Genomic DNA, 21,289 nt, shown 5'->3' on the forward strand with positions numbered 1-21,289 from the left:
GATGTGAAAAACTGATCTACGACCGATCGTATCCACTGTCACCTCTGTCGAGGTACGCCGGTTTCCAAACGCCGGGGTTCCACTTCCCTTAGAATTCCCGGTTGTTCGTCATTCGGACTCGTTTCACTACGCTGGAAGTGACTGTGACACCTGACCACTGTGTCGTATGATGATGCTGTACACCTCCGGCAACTCACTGTAGGTTAATGCAATGTCTTTCCCCTTCAGATACTGAAAACTAATTGCCACCTGATACTCCACTTTACTGACGGACTGCAGGCACATACGAGTGAACAAAAAAAAAAAAAAATTAATTAACTAACTTTACTTGTAAAGGTTCTTTATGGCTATCGCTTGTTTCCTCTTATTCCTCTTCTGCATTCTCCCCCACCTTTCGATCTGAGACGGGTGTCTTCACCCTAGTCAGACTGCAGTGTAGGGAAAGTACAGTTGCACGTCTTTCTCAGTGCACACTCGCTTTCACGTATGCTCAGGAGGAGAACGTACGAGGAAGAGGGGCCCGTACCTACTGTCTGTCCGACGAAACCGCCGTGTTTAACTGTACCGTCGTTAGTATTTTGGCCGAGACAGTACTGCCTTGTCCTGCTGGCCTTTCATTTTCAGAAGACTGCTGTTCCAGTGACGGACTTCCAGAGAGCCGGGGCTGTCGACGGAGGGCGGCACGACGACGACGTGGTGGTGCTCTCCAACAAAGAGGTTTGAGCTACATTTACTGCACCACTTCTTTTGTTTGGTTCACACATGTTTTTAAAGAAAATGGAGGCTCTAGTATTTTGCTCCTCTCTCAGTGCTCGCAGACACAGGTGTTCAGTAACTACAGTACTCTTCCGTGGCACATATCAGTCGTCGCAGTGAGACATTTTGCGAAAACAGACTAGAAATAGATATGTACCGAATGGGAGGTAGATTTTTCCTGTCTCAATGCAGTAGCAGCCCACTGTGTGTGTGTGTGTGTGTGTGTGTGTGTGTGTGTGTGTGTGTGTGTGTACCTTAAAAAAGTCAGTAGATTCTTAACACTGGAAGGAAAAGATAGATTGATGCTTACCGTAAAGATGACACGTTAAGTTGCAGACAGGCGCAACTAAAACACACTTACACTTAAGTGTTGGGCCACAGCCTTCATCAGGAAAAGAAACACGTACACACATTCATTCACACAAGAAAGTACAGCTCACGCACATGTCAATGCCACCTCTGGTAGCTCGGACCCTCCGGGATGTATCTGAAAGCTAATGTGTAAGTGTCTTTTAGTCGTGCCTGCCGACAACTTAATGTGTCATCTTCGTGGCAAGTAGCAATCTATCTTTTCCTCACACTGTCGATACTCGAGCGTGGAGTTGCAGTTCTTTGGTAGGTACTCGTTGCTTTATTACCCCCCATTAAAATAAAAAAGAGTACGATACACGTAGATCTACAGTGTGCTGGCCACCGTGAACTACACGGCAAAGGGTGTGTCCCATTGTACTAGTCATTAGGGTTTCTTCACATTCCGTTAACGTATGGAATGGGAATGTGGGAGCAGTGATCATTTGAATGCCTCTGTGCTTGCAGTAATTATTCTAATCTTATCCTCACGATCCCTATGCGAGTGATACGTAGGGAATTGAACTCGGGTCTTGGAACTTTGTTAATAGACTCTCTCGGGATGGTTTGTCTGTCTTCAAGAATCTACCAGTTCAGTTCCTTCATTGTCTGTGTTATACTCTCCCAGAAACTAAACAGACCTGTGACCATTTGTTTTGCCCTTCTCCGTATACGTTCAATATCCCCTGTCAATCCTATCTGGTACGGATCCCACACGCTTGAGCAGTATTCTAGGATTGGTTGCACGAGTCAGTTGTAAGCAGTTTCTGTGTAGACTATCGCACTTTCCCGGTATCCTACCGTCGAACCAAAGTTTACCACCTGCTTTACCCACACCTGATCCTACACGATTATTCCATTTAGTATTCCTATAAAGTGTCACTCCCAGTTAATTGGCCGAGTTGACTGGTGACAGTTGTGACTTGTCGATACTGTAGTCGTGGGATACTGTGTGTGTGTGTTTTTTGTGAGGTTGTAAGGGGTCCGTAGGCCCTTACTATAAGTTTTGCGACAGCACAGGTCGACAGGACAAACAATCGATAGTGTGCGTCGGGTGGCGAGAGCGAGAGCGAGTGTTGAGACAGTAGAGTGTGGTACGCGCTGCGGGCCGAGCCGGGTGGAGGTGTGTTGCTGGAATGCAACACCGTACCGACAAAGGGAGTGGCCATCGCCGTGGTTTAACCCCTTTGTGTTAGAAATATTCGGGAAAGTGAAAAAGTATAATTACTAGTGTGATTCAGTGATATTTTTGTGCCGATATTTGTAATTACGCGTCTACCGCGCCGGCATCATTTGGATTGCAGTGTTGGATTGTAGTGTTGGATTACAATGATTGAAATTGCGTGTGACGATAATGAATAATGAAAGGATCTGTGCTGAGATTAGTCGTTATTAATTCTGTACGACGAAGGCAGTGGCTGTCTCCTTACTTTGTGTTTTTGTGAGAATATAGGTCGTTGATTAATGAAGCTGTGTTGTTGTTCTTCCTGCCACCAGACATTTCATTATTACAGCATTCGAGAAGGACAAAATGGAATGTAACAACTCCGTAGCAGTCCAATCCGATTGCCAGCCCCATTAGGTACACGGTCACATTAGTTATTATCTATTTGGGCTGCTGTCAGATCCCGGTCGAGCGGGATAAGTCAGTAAAATAAACCGGAGTGTTACAAGGTGCACTATTTCACATTCCTGGACATTTAAAGCAAGTTGCCAATGTTTGCACTACTTTGAAGTCATTCGAGATCCGACCGAATATTTCCCCAGTATTCTGCAGACAGTACTTCACCATCTGAGAAAAGTCTCAGCTTGCTATTAGTGTTGTTCGCAAGGCTACTAATATAACATATAAGCAGGAAGGAATCCAATATAAAACACGAGCAGGAAGTGACCTGCCACATCACACTCGAAGTTACTTCAACATCTGTCGGTGACTCTCCGTCTGTGATAACGTGCCACTTCTTCCCTACCGAGAAATCCTCGGTCTAATCACAAATTCGGTTTGATACCCCAAACGTTTGTACTTTCAGTAATAAGCATTGATATCGTAACGACTCGAATACTCTTAATGATCCGTGGCTCTGGAAGGGCACACCTGATTTCCTCCCCCATCTTTGAAACAATTGAAGCTCGTGCTACGTCTCCGGTGACCTCAATGTCGGTAGGATTTTAAATTCTAATTTTTATTCCTTCCTTCCCACTATTTGGAACTACAGTAGAGACTCGATAGTTCTAGTTTCCAATAATCCGAGCCTCCAATGCAATCAACACCAACGATCAGCTCGCTGCCCTGTTGCACGAACATCTGTTCTCAGTGTGGCACGAAATACCCCGACTGCTGCCTGCTGCAACCGATCAAAACTGGGGAGTTCATACGCCGCCGTAGTTTCCAGCACCTGTACTGTACAGTGCTGTGCGTCGTTTTGTTTGTTGGCCGTGTGTTCTGTTGTACACCTTACAAAGATGAGTGCTGTAACAAAAAAGACGAAATCTGTGCCTTTGCATCTGAAATTAGAAGCACTAAGACGACTTGAGAAAGGAGAAACAATACAAAACCTTGCTCTCGAATATGATGTCGGTGATGTTACTGTTGGTAGCTAGCGAAGAAACCGACTTAAATTGGAACAGTTTTCTTCACAGAAATACTCAGACGAATCTCTCAGTTGAAGAAGTACATATAAAGAAGTCAGACTTCGAAAAAATGAGTGAGGCATTGTTTATGTGGTTTACCCGACAGAGACAGAAGGGTGCTCCGATATCTGGCCCAATCTTGCAGGAAAAAGGTTTGTTTTTCAGAAACCAGCTGCAGGAAGGAGATGACAATTTCGCCGCTAGTGTGGGCTGGCCCGACAAGTGGAAGAAAAGGTACGGAGTGCGTCAACTAGACGGGTACGTGGAGAAAAACTCTCTGGTGACGCTCAGGCCGTTTCAAAATTTATCGTCGAGTTTAAAAAATCGGTGACAAAACTGGGCTAAATTTTAAAATGTTACCAGCAAGAACACCTGCATCTTGTGAAGAAAAAAGTGCTCCTGGGCACAAAAAAAGCAAAGAGCGGCTCACAGTTATGGCAGCACAAATGCAGCTGGAAACCGCAAACTAAAACTAGTTGTGATTGGGAAGTTTGCCAAATGTCTAAAAAAAAAAGTATCGACGGCGATTGCTACAGTCAATCGTGCATTCCTATGACAAAGAAAGCATTGTAGAAGCTTTGAAGAAAGTGACTTTGAAGGGCGTCGTGTACTGGATTAGCGGATCTTGGAGCGAAATAAAGTCGGACACAATTTCTAAGTCGTGGAGGAAAATTCTACAGGAAAGTATGCCAGACACAGAAACTGAAGATTCAGCAGATGAGGACGATCAACGACTGTGTAATTTAATCAGTGGATTGCCAGGGTGTGAAGAGGTGGAAGGAGGCGAGTGGTTAAATCCGGACCAACAGTTGGAAGTGACAGACTCTTCTGTAATTGACACGGCTGACATTCCACGGCAGTGCGAGGGTGACGAGGCAGCGGCTGCACCGGTGACGAGTCACACGGATGGCTGCGCTGCCCTCGAGGCCGCCATATGCTACGTGGAACAGCAGCCTGAGGCGACAACGGTGGCGTCACACTGCCGCGAGCAAACGTCGCACACACTTCGCTATTACTTGGCTAAATAAATAATTCTGCCAATGCAAATGCGTGTGTAAATACTTTTATATAAAAACAAAGATGAGGTGACTTACCGAACGAAAGCGCTGGCAGGTCAATAGACACACAAACAAACACAAACATACACACAAAATTCAAGCTTTTGCAACAAACTGTTGCCTCATCAGGAAAGAGGGAAGGAGAGGGAAAGCTGAAAGGATGTGGGTTTTAAGGGAGAGGGTAAGGGGTCATTCCAATCCCGGGAGCGGAAAGACTTACCTTAGGGGGAAAAAAGGACAGGTATACACTCGCGCACACACACACACATATCCATCCACACATACAGACACAAGCAGACATATTTAAATATTTAAATATGTCTGCTTGTGTCTGTATGTGTGGATGGATATGTGTGTGTGTGTGTGTGCGAGTGTATACCTGCCCTTTTTTCCCCCTAAGGTAAGTCTTTCCGCTCCCGGGATTGGAATGACCCCTTACCCTCTCCCTTAAAACCCACATCCTTTCAGCTTTCCCTCTCCTTCCCTCTTTCCTGATATTTAAATATGTCTGCTTGTGTCTGTATGTGTGGATGGATGTGTGTGTGTGCGAGTGTATACCTGCCCTTTTTTCCCCCTAAGATAAGTCTTTCCGCTCCCAGGATTGGAATGACCCCTTACCCTCTCCCTTAAAACCCACATCCTTTCAGCTTTCCCTCTCCTTCCCTCTTTCCTGATGAGGCAACAGTTTGTTGCAAAAGCTTGAATTTTGTGTGTATGTTTGTGTTTGTTTGTGTGTCTATCGACCTGCCAGCGCTTTCGTTCGGTAAGTCATCTCATCTTTGTTTTTATATATAATTTTTCCCACGTGGAATGTTTCCCTCTATTATATTGTAAATACTTTTATTTTAATAAAGTTCACATTTTGACCTGTATTGCTTACAATATCATAATATTTCTTATTCCCATTTAAATTTTGATAGTCCCAGTTTTCGATAGTTCAAGGTGGTTCCGGTCCCGTTCACCTCGAACTATCGAGACTCTACTGTGGCAATATAGTTCGGTTTACAAATTTATAGATGCACTGAACACACTGTTGCCTGCTAGCTAAGGTGGACAAGAGCCTGGGAAAATAACTCACATTTTTATTGTAACTTGTGCATTGCCCTGTCACCCTGTTCGATTTTGATAATGTACGGCTGAGACTGGAGCTTACCAAAGGATTTTCCTTTTTATCTCAATGATCAGTGAAGTATGAATAAAATTCTCAGTAAATAATGTTCAGTCTTTGTTTTCTATCTCTTTACAAACTGAAGGGCTGATTTTTAATCCACGTCAGTATCCTCCAAACCAATGTGAAGCACATGGCAGAGGGTATGTCCCATTGTACCGGTTATAAGCCCTGTTACCTATTCCAGTCTCACATGGAATGTAGGAAGAGGGCTGCCTAAACACCTCTGTGTGTGTGTTGTTATTAGTCAGATCTTATCTTCACGATCACTATGGGAGTGCTATGTAGAGAGCTACAGTATATTCCTAGACTCATCATTTAATATTATACGTTCCTAAATTCATTCGATACTATTTCTCGAAATTTTGCTAGTAGGTATTTGCGGGATAGAAGTGACAGAGTTTGAAGTGTCCCTGAAAAGCAGTAGAGCTCACATAATAATGGGTATAAAAAGCTGGTTGAAAGCTGAAATCAATAGCAGTGAGATTTTTGGGGAAAAGTTGAGTGTATATTGAAAAATAGGCAAATGGGAAATAGAACTGATGTATTTGTCACAATAGACAAAAAACTCTAATCCATTGAGATAGAAATTGAAGCTCCTTGTGAGATTGTTTGGGCCAGACTCAGTATCAGGGGTGAGCATAAAATGATAATTGGATCCTTCTATCGCCCACCAGATTCTTCTTCTGACGTAACAAAAAATTTAGAGAAAATCTCAAATCATATGTGTGCAAGTTCCACAATTGTACTGTAATCATTGGTGGAGACTTCAATCATCCAACAGTTAATTTGTAAAATTAGTTTTGTTAGTGGTGGGTGTGATAAGACATCTTGTGAATGTTACTAAATGCCTTCTCTGAAAACTACCTGGGACAGATTGTTAGGAACACCACTCACGATGAAAATATGTTGGACCTAATGGCAACAAATAGACCTGATCTCTTTGAGGATGTCCGCATTGAAAATGGTATCAGTGTCCGTGATGTAGTTGTGGCAACAACTAAAACAAGCACGAAGATATAAATGTCGAGTAAACCAGATAAAAAATCAGTAGTGCCATATCTCAGTGAGGAACTAGAAACTTTCAGCGCAGGGCAGGAGCACGTAGAGCAGCTGTGGCTCAAGTTTAAAAGAGTAGTTGACCACGCACTGGATAGATATGTACCCTGTACAGAAGTTGATAAGAGGAGGAACCTTCTGTGATTTACAGTCCCTGAAGGAAATTTCTAAAGAAACAAATTGGTGCATAATAGGTGTAACACAAAGCGTAGACGGAGAGATGCTGCGCGAGATGTGTTTGGCTGTCAAGAGAGCAATATGTGATGCCTTCATTGGCTTAACGTACCAGAATATTGTCGAGTGATCTTTCACGGGACCCGAAGCAATTCTGGCTAGTGGTACTAAAGTTAGTGATCAGTTCCCAGCGAATCAGACAGGAATTGAAGTTGAAGGTAGCTAAGCAAAAACTGAAATTATTAACTCCTTTTTCAAACATTCCTTTACAAAGGAAAACCCAGGAGAATTGCCCGAATTTAATCCTCATACCACTGAAAAGATGAATGAAATCAGTATCAGTGTCAGTGGTATTGAGAAACAAGATTAAATCGTTAAAATTGAATGAAACTCCTGGGCTCGATGGAATTCCTGTCAGCTTCTATACTGAATTTGCAGTCGAATTAGCCCCTCTTCTAACTGTAACCTATTGTAGATCCCTCGAATAAAACGCCGTGCCCAATTCTTGCAAAAAGGCACAGGTCACACCCGTCTACAATAAGGGTAGTAGAAGTGATCCACAAAACTACCACATCCCTCACATCGATTTGTTGCAGAATCTTGAATCATATTCTGAACTCAAACATACTGAGGTATCTCGAACAGAACGACCTCCTCAATGCCGACCGGCACGGATTGCAAAAACGTCGATCACTTGAAACCCAGTTCACACATTTTTCATACGATGTACTGAAAGCTTTGGATCGAGGCAGTCAGGTAGATGCACTATACAGGGTGTTTCAAAATGAACGTACCGGTTTTAAGGCATTGTAGCATTTATTATGTTCAACTTACAATTGTAAATAATACACCAAATGAAAGAGCAGCTCGAACAGTTTACTTTGTATACCCGTGTGCAATGGGAAGAGTACAGAGTGACAAAGAGTGACTGAGAAACGTGTCGGACCAGTGCGAGTCTTTCACGCTTAGCCCTGAGAAATATCCCCGTGGAAAGTTTGTGGGCCTTTCTTTTTCAGTGAATCGACTGTAACTGTTGTTTCTTATCCTGATGTGCTACAGCTATGGCCCGTTTCTCAATGGGAAGAAGCTGAATGACACATCTTTATTTGGGACCGAGGTGGTGCACCGCCTCACTGGCGTAACTCGGTACGCGTCCGGTCAAACGACGTCGTATCCGACCAGTGGATTGGGCGCGAGAGGCCGGTCGACACAGTATTTTACAGGAGACCTCGACGTTCGCACACCGTCTGACGCTATCGTGTGTGTGGGCCTCCGATATCAGCTGATCTGTCCGACTTCAGAAACAGTGTTTTTGTAACAGTTACTCCTGACACATTGCTCAAGATTTCGTAACAACTTCGCCTATCGACTCGATGTGTGATCGGTGTTTACACTGAATAATTGTAAGAAAAACTGTTTGTGTTTCTGTTTCTTTTATTGTATTATTCGTAATTGTAAGATGAATGTAATATGTGCTACAAAGCCTTCATTTTGAAACAGCCTGTATTTCCTAGAAGTAGCTTTTGGTGTGCCCCAGGGGGGGTGTTGGGGCCCTGGGGCGAGAATGAAAGGCTCAGATTGAGTGAGAAAATCGTTGTGCAGTGACGTCACTGAAGCGAGTGGCTGTAGTAATACAGAAGCTACTGCTATTTTGGAAGCTTAGATCCTGTCTGTTTTGTTTCATTTTTCACGTGTTTCACACCAAAAATACTGGGGTATGTTGTCAGCGGTTGCTTGTCTTACAAAGAGGAAGACAAATTAAATTATCTACCATTAGTTCCACAGGGACATATTATTTCAACAAGTGTGAATAGTAAAGTGCTACCAAAAAGACCATATTAATGTATCAAATGGTACTGTTTGTTAACAGCATTTTCAGTCAGATGATTGCGTCTGGGACTTGTGAGCAGAGCTGTCGATATACCTGCCAGAAAAGTTCTGAAACCAGGTGCTGTACTGTGTGTGAATCTTCCATTTGGTGTCAATGTTGGTGCACGTGCTAAAATACAATTAAAAGAAAGCAGGGAAGACAGGTGGCAGGCTATAGTGAGTCTGTAAAGGACCCTGAAACATTTGAGAACTTGACACCCAAGAAACTGAAGGTCAATCAGTACATGTTAACCGATTTCCCGAACACGGAAAAAGAAGAATTGCATCAACTCGGGGTCGAGTGAAAGAATTAGAGGATAAGAACAAAAAACTTGAAACTGTGAGCATTGTTTTGAAATTGAGAGAGAGAGACACACGAGAGAGAAACTGGAAGTCTTTCATCACAGACAAAGGGAGAGTCGATTGGCTACAAATAATGTATAAGGGGCGTGCAAAAAGAAACGAGCCGGAGGCATAATTACAGAAACCAGTACCTGTATGTGAGAAGTACTGACCCTGGCTGTTGAGACACTTGCCCCACTGTGACACGAGGTGCCGAATGGCTGTCTCGTAAAATTCCGGGGCAGCGGTGTTAACCAGTTCTGCAAGTACAGCCGGATGACGCTGTCTGAGGTGAATCGTTTGTCCGTCAGAGCCTTTTTGAGGGGATCGAGATGGCCCCCTTCTGATTCACTTCCTGCAGCACGGGACAACAGTGAGTGCCCAGCGTTACTCGCAACCCTCGACCACCCTCCGTCAAGCGATCAAAGCAAAACGACCGGGCAATCTCACCCGTTGGGTCATTCTGCTCCACGACAGTGCAAAGCCTCATATGGCCAACACAGCCACTCTCGTAGAATTTCAAATGGGAGGTTCTGGGCCCCCCTCCATACAGTCCGGACCTCTCTCCCTGCGATTACGCCATTTTAGGTCCCCTCAAAAGGCTCTGAGGGGCAAACGATTCACCTCGGACGACGATGTCCGGCTGTACGTGTGGAACTGATTAACATCGCAGCCCCGGAAATTTTATGATACAGCCATTCACTGCCTTGTATCACAGTGGGACAAGTGTCTCAACAGCCAGGGTCAATACTTCTAACATACAGGTACTGGTTTCTGTAATTATGCCTCTAATTATGCCTCTGGCTTGTTTCTTGAACGCCCCTTATATATCTAATGAAGAGAAGGATGTTTTGAAGAAGGTTTCCTCTGGAACTCAAATAAAATGTTCACTCTTTCGAAAGAAGAAAGGCGAGTGGAAAAGAGAGGACGTATGCAAAGCAGTGACTATTCACCCTCTCTCTAGTTGGTGCTATACCTTTTTAAGAGACAAATTTAATTTTCCAGTCCCTGAAATTTCCATTTTAAAGACATGGTCCTCGCATTTGTTCCATTGTGGAACTGGAATGTTGAGTGATGTGTTAAATTGGACGAAAGCTAAGAGACTGCCATTTTCTGACGTGTGTGTGTGTGTGTGTGTGTGTGTGTGTTTTGATGAAATGAATGTCAGTGGAAATGTGACATTTGATGAAATCGTGGATTGTATTGTAGGCCCACAAGAAAGTGCCTGTTGTTATGGTTCATGGACTTCATTTCAGATGACAGTGAAATTGCTAAACTTAATAGATTCGTCGCTTCATAAGATACATTACAGTGTTTCCAGAATGAGATTTTCACTCTGCAGCGGAGTGTGCGCTGATATGAAACTTCCTGGCAGATTAAAACTGTGTGCCCGACCGAGACTCGAACTCGGGAACTTTGCCTTTCGCGGGCAAGTAAGGTAGAGCACTTGCCCGCGAAAGGCAAAGTTCCCGAGTTCGAGTCTCGGTCGGGCACACAGTTTTAATCTGCCAGGAAGTTTCATTACAGTGTTGTTGCAGTCATTTCTGAACACGGGCCTGACAGTCGATGTACCTGGAACGAACTGCCTATTGATAATATCAGTTCATGTTTCCTGAATTCACAGAATGTAAAAAAAAGAGTGTGGGTTTTTTAGATGTCCCCCATCACCTGTACAAATTACAAGGATTATTTGTAAAGTAAGGTCCAATTTCTTATCAAACATAAACCGTCACAATGTTTTCAAAAGACTGTTTTCATTTATTTCCTTAAAATGTTGTTCTAATTTTCTATGTGGTTTCCATATTTGTTTAAACATTTGTCATAATGTTCTACAAGCTTTAGTTTCCCAAAGTCATAGAAATCTGCCGCCTATGAGGATAACTGCTCTTTAACTGCTTCTTTCGCCGTGTCGTCTATTGGAGTGTGCTCGCTGCTGAGAAACTCCTTTAGGTAGCTGAACGAGTGAAAATTGCTCAGTCTTGACAAATCTTTTCATCCACAGCTACGACCAAATATTCTATCACTGACGGTCAAACTGATTGCAGTTCATTGTGGACATTTTTCCATCTACATATTCTCGAAATCTCTCACCAACTAATGCACTTTGCTCTCACCTGTCTCATTGGAGCTGTACACCCCACTTACCTGTCTCGGCATTTCCACTGCTGCAATGTTCCTTGCTGTCAAAAACCGAGTCACCAATGGAATTTGACAGTTGAAAGGTTTATCAATTGTTTTAAACATTTTGAACTGACATTGCAAAAAGTACACTGTTACAGTACCAATGCAAATTGTGTTGTTTGACGAACAGTGCCTGCCGCGAGTTGGTATGTGTGAACATTTTGATGTTCACATGACTTTTGATTAGCTACAGCGATCCAGACCTTACTTTCCAAATAATCTTCATATTTCACAACCACTTTCTTGGCTGTGACATAAAGCTTTCCAATAGGCAAGTAATGACGAAAGTGCCAATCGAGGAACTGCTATTGTTAGATAATGCTGAAATTAAAATGTGCCATAAAGTATTGTGGTTTCGTCTCACTGTTAACAGCAGAGAGCACCAATGTGTGTATCCAGCCCTGTGACTTTTTTTGAATGCGGTGGTGGCAGGAGAAGAACTAACTGCAGACTTCTTTCGGCTTGTCGGTAACTCATTTGCCATTCCGAATTATTGTAAAATGGTCAACTAGGAAACATTAGTGTGCAACTTCAAAAAATGATCCACGATAAAGTGTATTTTTGCTGTGAGAAAAGACAGACTGGCAACAGGGAGCAGCTACTACCCTTCCAGAACTGACTATTAATGTCAATTAATTCTTTATTTGGCCCTCATTATGGCCTTCTGTCACTCGGCATTAAGTATATTTTAATGGGACGGCTGAACCGGGATTGCCTCGAAAATTTGTTTTCACAGATTAGAGGTATCTGTCATTTTTATTGACGTCTGCCTCTGAAAAGAATTAAACATCACCAGCATTTGTCTCTTCTGGCCAAGAGGTGTCCATGACATTCTAGTGTGAAACACATCATCTGAGGGCCTTCAAGACAACTGGCAACAGTTTGCCTCACGAAGTTAGCTTTTCGGAAATTTGCCTGACACAGTCCGAAGCAACAGCCACGCTTTATGGGGAAGCAGAGATACGTGACTTAAGTTTCGGTCGCAAGGGTGCTGCACACTGTGCTGTGATAGATGATGTCGAACGCTCTACACGAAGATTCGGGCATCTGGCAGCTTATATTGCACATTTTGCTGCCAAATGTGATAACCGACTGGGGATTGTCGAACGAATTGCTTTGCCCCACACTGGTGTCCCTCTCAGAATACGGATGGCCGGATTTTCTATCACGAGGAAGTTTTAAGTGCTATCTGACAAGTGAATGCAACAGATCTCTTAGGGACCGATGACCTAGCAGTTTGGACCTTGCCCCCCACCCCCTCCTCACCTTCTTTTTAAACCAACCAACAGATCTCAGAATTTCAGCTCCTGTTCAGTGAAATTAACGGGACTGACACACTGTCTAAGGAAAACAATATTTTTTAAAGATATTAGGACATTTTGTGTGCCACTAGAGATAATTAAAATATTCTAATGGGCACAAATTTATATTAGACTACGCTACCTCAATATGAAACTGACAGAGCACAAACTGCATCACATGGCACTCCTTAGTGGTCGGAAGGATCTAACAAAGTAAGTAACAGCCACAAATAGAAAATTTTGTGCATTAAGTAGTCTCATTTTCAACGGTGCAGTACAACTTCACATCCCTCGCACACAGTTCTGCTTTGCCACTGACATAATTTCGACAGCCGGCAGAAGGTTGTTTCACTTCGAGTCCAGCCATTACAGAATGACCTCGAGTTTACCATTTATGAAATATACTTACAGGGTTATTACAAATGATTGAAGCGATTTCACAGCTCTACAATAACTTTATTATTTGAGATCTTTTCACAATGCTTTACACACACATACAAAAACTCAAAAAGTTTTTTTAGGCATTCACAAATGTTCGATATGTGCTCCTTTAGTGATTCGGCAGACATCAAGCCGATAATCAATTTCCTCCCACACTCGGCGCAGCATGTCCCCATCAATGAGTTTGAAAGCATCGTTGATGCGAGCCCGCAGTTCTGGCACGTTTCTTGGTAGAGGAGGTTTAAACACTGGATCTTTCACACAACCCCACAGAAAGAAATCGCCTGGGCTTAAGTCGGGAGGGCGTGGAGGCCATGACACGAATTGCTGATCATGATCTCCACCACGACCGATCCATCGGTTTTCCAATATGCTGTTTAAGAAATGCCAAACATCATGATGGAAATGCAGTGGAGCACCATCCTGTTGAAAGGTGAAGTCGGCGCTGTCGGTCTCCAGTTGTGGCATAAGCCAATTTTCCAGCATGTCCAGATACACGTGTCCTGTAATGTTTTTTTCGCAGAAGAAAAAGGGGCCGTAAACTTTAAACCGTGAGATTGCACAAAACATGTTAACTTTTGGTGAATTGCGAATTTGCTGCACGAATGCGTGAGGATTCTCCGCCGCCCAGATTCGCACATTGTGTCTGTTCACTTCACCATTAAGAAAAAATGTTGCTTCATCACTGAAAACAAGTTTCACACTGAACGCATCCTCTTCCATGAGCTGTTGCAACCGCGGCGAAAATTCAAAGCGTCTGACTTTGTCATTGGGTGTCAGGGCTTGTAGCAGTTGTAAACGGTAATGCTTCTGCTTTAGCCTTTTCCGTAAGATTTTCCAAACCGTCGGCTGTGGTACGTTTAGCTCCCTGCTTGCTTTATTCGTCGACTTCCGTAGGCTACGCGTGAAACTTGCCCGCACGCGTTCAACCGTTTCTTCGCTCACTGCAGGCCGACCCGTCGATTTCCCCTTACAGAGGCATCCAGAAGCTTTAAACTGCGCATACCATCGCCGAATGGAGTTAGCAGTTGGTGGATTTTTGTTGAACTTCGTCCTGAAGTGTCGTTGCACTGTTATGACTGACTGATGTGAGTGCATTTCAAGCACGACATACGCTTTCTCGGCTCCTGTCGCCATTTTGTCTCACTGTGCTCTCGAGCGCTCTGGCGGCAGAAACCTGAAGTGCGGCTTCAGCCGAACAAAACTTTATGAGTTTTTCTACGTATCTGTAGTGTGTCGTGACCATATGTCAATGAATGGAGCTACAGTGAATTTATGAAATCGCTTCAATCATTTGTAATAGCCCTGTAGATACAGAAACTAGCCAGATCGGTACAGACCAACTTTCACTATAGCTTCTGCAGTGGGAACAGAGAAGCCCGTGTCCAAAGCTGATACGGCCACTCCACATCGGCACAAATAGACACCCTGCAAGTGCATTCATGAAGTAACTATTAGTACTGGCCACACAGCGATTTATGTACCGTCAGAGGTCTGACACTATTTCGATCGAATTCGGTCGTACTCCACGTGAGCAGGGAGCGAAGGAATAAACGATCGGTGTCTACTTTTTCAGGGTAACGTCACTTCCTCGACTTTCACTTTCTGATGCCGTCGATATGTCGGTAATCCGTTTTCACTTTGATAGACTGTTACATTGGGCTCGTGAAATAACAACAGACTTCTTGTCACAACTTTATTAATCACCTACGTGCAGATATCGATCGTGTTCTTTTAAATTGAACTGCACGTCCTACAGTGTCCTCTAGTACCCACCGGATCGGTAAACAGCTGCTTGTCTCATCTCGCCCGACTGACCGGGCCCGTCTCCGGTGCCGTACTGTCGAGTGTGCTGCGTCGTCTGTCAGTGCTGCAGGGGAACTGGTTTCCCTTCCTCTTCTGCTGTCCCTCTAAAGTATAAACATACACCACCGGATCAGAAATCGCACAGTACTAATTTGGTAACTGCTGTATCGAAAGTGCACACAAAATACCAAATGAAAAATCTGTTTGTACTGAAAAAAACGAGCTGTTTGGAATCGATAAATAACTGCTCCAGTTGCTTTATTTTACTCCACTCTGAAACCAGCCTTGTTACTGAAGCCATTCTCTATTGAAGTCTGGAAGTGTCAATGAAAATATCACCAGAAGTCGTACATAGTGGTGTTATGAATATTTAAATAATTTACAGGACAAGAATGTAGGCTCTGAGTGTGGAACACTTTTAAGTTTAAATATGTACAGCAAAAGTACAGGAAAAGACGAAGAAGGAGAAGAAGAAAAACGTAGCTTACATAGTGATGTGCTGAAGCAAAGTCAGGTGATAACAAAAGTAAGGTCAGTTAGATTTAATAGTGATGTGATCAATAAAATTGTAGGGTAATTGGCCACATCACGGTTATAAATACTGTACTTTTTCGTACATAGAAAGTATCGGAGTGACCTCCTCTTCTCTCGTTTCTTTCGCTGATCTTTCCTGTTCTTTCTTCCTTCTTTGTACCGTGGCTCTATCTCAAGATTTTCAATGCAGAAATGTAGTGAAAAAGGGGCACACATGTGCGGTGATTCACGATATCGTACTGTTGTCAGGGAGCATCACTCGTGCCTCTGGTTTGAAAATACTGGTGACTGAAGTACGAACATTTCACAAAAGGAAAACAGGTATGTGTTCTCTTTTCTTTTAAAACTATAAATAGTAGCATAGCTAGTACTATCTATTGCTCTACTAAACTGAACATGCACGACACCATTGATGAAGTTTCAACCTCGAATGAAGTTTATTAATATCAATTAACTGAAATAAAAGATAACTCGTCCAATCCAGAAGTCACTCACAGTTAGAGTAATTAGTTTCTGATATGTGTGTAGCGGTGGTCAATACTTAGAAGATTGTTTCAGTAATTCTATCACTGTTTGTTTACGAGTTGCTAAGCGACGTATGAACGAGCTGGCTGTGCAATGATTAATATTTGTCGTATCCAGACAGTAAATTGCTTCTCGCTTGCTTTGAGCATCAAGACAATTACTATATCTAAAAACAAAGATGATGTGACTTACCGAACGAAAGCCCTGGCATGTCGATAGACACACAAACAAACACAAACGTACACACAAAATTCTAGCTTTCGCAACAAACGGTTGCTTCGTCAGGAAAGAGGGAAGGAGAGGGAAAGACGAAAGGAAGTGGGTTTTAAGGGAGAGGGTAAGGAGTCATTCCAATCCCGGGAGCGGAAAGACTTACCTTAGGGGGAAAAAAAGGACGGGTATACACTCGCACACACAATTACTATGCCGCTCGTGTAAGTCTTTGATAGTTATTATCAATCTAATGTCCGCAAATTGCGGTTAATGTTACTGAATCTCACACGCGACGATAACGCCCGATATCCAGTCGCGTATCTTAAACTCCACGCCCATATTTGAGAGTTTGCACGCGATTTGTTTGCTCCAAAGTCGGGCCGTGGTTCCCTAAATAATTTTTAAATCAACTCTGGGTTGTAAATTAACAATTCTATGCCCATTCATGAAAGTTACAGAAGATCCGCATTCGACGACTACTTGATCGCGCACTCGAGCAACACAGAAGTTTTCGTTCTTGCATAACGCAATAAGGTGATTTTCTATGCCAAAACATATTTATATCCCTCTCATTAAAACTCGTTACCTATTAAATGTAAATAATTAAATTATTTACTCTGCAAATAATCAATAAAGTTTAGAAATGAATTACATATATAAAAAATCTCAAGTTGATATGACGTCCTGGCTCACTACTTGTTTCGACTCCCCTACACTCGTGTAACGCAAAGTAGATCCGACTATATTGGACATTCCCATCTAATGTTACATTGGCTTGCTTTAGTGTTATAAGGAATTATATTGTGTTCTTCGAATTTTCAAAATGCACGGTTTTCCAATGAAATGCTAAAGGTAATTGTTTAGTTTTAATAAAATTGTTGTAGTTGCAGTGGACCGTGCATCTGCTTCAAGTGTGCATGAGTGGGCAAAAGTTAGAACACAGGCAACTGTAGAGCCCACTAATGTGGCATGTGGAGTGCTGACAAGAGAAGGACAAATTTATTAACATTTCAGTACAGCCACAAAATTTTGGAATGCCTTTAAGGGACAGCATATACTCGTATACAGGAAACTTCTGTTTCATAGTGTGCACTGCTTGTTCCCTGAACCTTTGCAAGTGGACATAAATTTATATTTTTCCGTATATATCGATAATGTATGCTTGCTCCATTGTGTGAAGAATTATAAGCTGATTCACTGTGTATGTTCATGATGGGTAGAGACCACAAACCCAGTTTCAAGAGATTTAATTCCATCTGTCACATTCCTATTCTGTATGTGACGAATGCTGACATCAGCCACATAAGCTCACATCCTTTTTACTTATATTAATAATGTTTACAATAGCTATGTTTTCAGCACCTTAACCAGTAGAAAATGACAGAAGTCAAAATTGCAATGGTAGAAATTATTATTGTAACTAGGTAAGTCAGTGGCGAACACGCCATCGTGTTAAAACTTAAATCCTTTATTCGTGTCCTGAAAGGCACATTTTACAAATTCTATTATGATTGTGGACTGTGTGACATTTCAGTGTTTCCTTGACTGTCCTTCAAAGTAAGTCATTAGAACATCGATTAATTTGTTTCTAGAGCTCCAGAATTTTAAGTTAATACATATTTGCTGTCAAAGTGTCACACATCTGCAATAGAAATGAATATGTAACACATCAAATCTGAATTGATACAAAACCTGCCATTTCCATTGAAGTGAAACATCTCAGCCATCAGCAACTGGCTTCTGACGACACGTATCGGGTAAAGCCCCCTGCAGGCTTCACGGTGCATCTGCATCACTCCCACACGTGTTGTGATATCACCAATGTACCTCCCATTGGTAGTTGTCTGGGTGTTTTCTCACTTGTCATCACCTGGCAGAGAATCCCTCCCTCTGTCTCTCACCCATTCTCCTTACTTACTTCGTGTCCTGCCCACCTCTGTTACATTCCCATTATGGCCATAATCACAGTGGTTTTCGGTCTGTCTCACAGGGAACAAGTATTTCTGTCACACTCTCAGCACTATCCATCTTTATCCAAGCCCTTTCTATTTCTGTAGTCTTCCTTCCACATAATTTTCTAATCTTGCACCATTATTTCTCACTTTTTCTCTGACCGGTAACCTTCTTCTTCACATTAATTCCTTCTGAACTGCTGTCACACATTTGTGTTCGATGTCATTACTCAAATTCAGCAAGTATGCTATGAGGAAATACCATAATGCAACATTGATATTACTGACACATTGTGAAGTCCATATATTCATTATTATTATTATTATTATTATTATTATTATTACTGTTATCATTATCTTACAGTAATAATAATAATAATAATAATAATAATAATAATAATAATAATATATTAATGAAATATTATCTTCTGTCAGAGACAGCAAAGGACCTGGAAGAGCAGCTAAACAGAATGGACAGTGTATTGAAAGGAGGATATAAGATGAACATCAACAAAAGTAAAACAAGGATAATGGAATGTAGTCGAGTTAAATCGGATGATGCTGCAGGAATTAGATTAGGAAATGAGACTATTAAAGTAGTAAATGTGTTTTGCTGTTTGGGGAGCAAAATAACTGATGATGTTCGAAGTAGAGAGGATATCAAATGTAGACTGGCAATGGCGAGGAAAGTGTTTCTGAAGAAGAGAAATTTGTTAACATTGAGTATAGATTTAAGTGTCAGGAAGTCGTTTCTGAAAGTGTTTGTATGGAGTGTAGCCATGCATGGATTTGAAATGTGGACGATAAATAGTTTTGACAAGAAGAGAATAGAAGCTTTCGAAATGTGGTGCTACAGAAGAATGCTGAAGATTAGATTGGTAGATCGCATAACTAATGAGGAGGTATTGAATATAATTGAGGAGAAGAGAAATTTGCGGCACAGCTGACTAGAAGAAGGGATTGGTTGGTAGGACATATTCTGAGGCATCAAGGGATCACCAATTTAGTATTGGAGGGCAGCGTGGAGAGTAAAAATTGTAGAGGGAGACCAAGAGATGAATACACTAAACAGATTCAGAAGGAAGTAGGTTGCAGTAAGTACTGGGAGATGAAGAAGCTTGTACAGGATAGAGTAGCATGGAGAGCTGCATCAAACCAGTCTTTGGACTGAAGACCACAACAACAAGAACAAGAACAACAACATTATCTTTGTTTTATGTTACTCATGTACTGTACGAATTGCAATGTTGACTCACTGTGGGTAGATGTAAGAGAAGTTCACAACGCCCTAATCTTGTGAGGTGAAGTACACGGATAAATAGATAAATAAATACATCTCGAACTGCATGTTATTATGTTATGTACTATTCTTGGTTTTCCTATCTGTCCTACTAATTCCAAACTTGCCTCTCTCCATTGGTATCTCAGCAACCCCTATTTACAATCATCACTCAACCGACTTTTTGTATTATATTGCATCTGGCAGAACTAATAAATTTCGAGAGTGTTCTTCTCTTTTTAGGGCTCCAGCATTTTCAAGTTCATGCACCTTTACTGTTATAGTGTCACTCATCTGCAGTATAAATAAATCTGTAACACATCACATCTGAATTGATAAAAAAAATCCACCATTTCCATCGAAGTGAAACATTTCAGCCATCAGCAATAGGCTTCTGACAGGAAGTACTGGATACATTAGCAGTCTCAAATGTTTAAATGTTATGATAGGTAAAAAAATTACTATCACAAGTGCAAAAATTCAAAGTGAGGGGGAAAAATGAGAGGAAGAAAAACTAAGAGCAATTGAAAAAGTTATTACAGTGATAAAAATGATGTGACACAGGAATAGAAATAAGAAAAATATTACACTTAACCTAATTCATTGACAAAAAAATAATGACCAGACTCATTTTGATAAAGATTTAAAAATAAAAAATTTCTAAGCACCTGATGAGATTTAAAACCACAACTTTTTGCATAGAAAGCCTGTACCTCAACTGTTATGCTTTGCAACCAGCCTGTTAAATGTTCCTTCCTTAAAGCTGTAGAGTAGGGGTGTCCATTGTCAAGTCCACGGCCCATATGCAGCCCAAGAAGTGAGCATATATCATGTGAATGACAAAAGAAAGGACAAAAGGAGAGAGAGAGAGAGAATTCCTTTAAGTAAAGTTACAATAAACCAAATATTTTCAATTGTAAACTTGTGCCATATGAAGCTCACATTAGATTATCTCTCTCTCTCTCTCTCTCTCTCTCTCTCTCTCTCTCTTTCTCTCCCCCCCTCTCCATCTCTCTCTCTCTCTCTCTCTCTCTCTCTCTCTCTCTCTCTCTCTCTCTTTTTCTCCTCCCCTCTCCATCTCTCTCTCTCTCTCTCTCTCTCTCTCTCTCTCTCTCTCTCTCTCTCTCCCCCCCCCCCCCCCTCTCCATCTCTCTCTATCTCTCTCTCTCTCTCTCTCTTTCTTTCTTTCTTTCTTCCTCCCTCCCTCCCTGCCCCCCTTTCCCAGCCGTTATTGTTAGTGTTAAGTATATTACCTGGCTCAAAAATACTCATCTTCTTCGAAAGTGACCCATTTAAGCCAAAAGGTTGAACGCCCCTGTTGTAGAGCATCAAACAAAATCATGAAATTTTTTTCCATTGATTACTTGCATACAAGAAGGGGGGAGGTCTCATTTGAGAGTAATCACAGGGTGATTGGCTGCAGGGCGTGATACGTGGGACTAACATGCATCGGCATATAGTTTGTTTCAGTTGATCCCACTGCTGAGGACTTCTCCTTATAAGTGAACATTATTGTGGACCACCAGCATACCTTCATGCTAGGTGTCTTCCCTATTCCAGCACTATAACTGTCTAGTTCACAAAGCCAGAATTGTGCTGCAGTGGTTTGAGGAGCACGATTACTAAACTTACACAGATATTTCGGCCATTAA

General features: G+C 42.1%; 1 protein-coding gene across 5 annotated transcripts in view; it reads left to right on the plus strand.

The window, feature by feature from the left end:
* LOC124720049 overlaps positions 1-21,289 on the plus strand; it is a 158,032-nt gene that overhangs the window by 102,224 nt on the left and 34,519 nt on the right. For 4 of the 5 annotated variants that reach the window (XM_047245307.1, XM_047245311.1, XM_047245309.1 and 1 more), the window contains one exon: positions 625-717. In XM_047245307.1, the coding sequence (XP_047101263.1) occupies positions 625-717 (93 nt within the window). The remainder of the gene's footprint in view (positions 1-624; positions 718-21,289) is intronic. The other variant, XM_047245310.1, reaches the window with a different exon arrangement.

The sequence above is a fragment of the Schistocerca piceifrons genome, chromosome 11 (assembly GCF_021461385.2).
Source record: "Schistocerca piceifrons isolate TAMUIC-IGC-003096 chromosome 11, iqSchPice1.1, whole genome shotgun sequence".
NCBI classification, from domain to species: Eukaryota; Metazoa; Arthropoda; class Insecta; order Orthoptera; family Acrididae; genus Schistocerca; species Schistocerca piceifrons.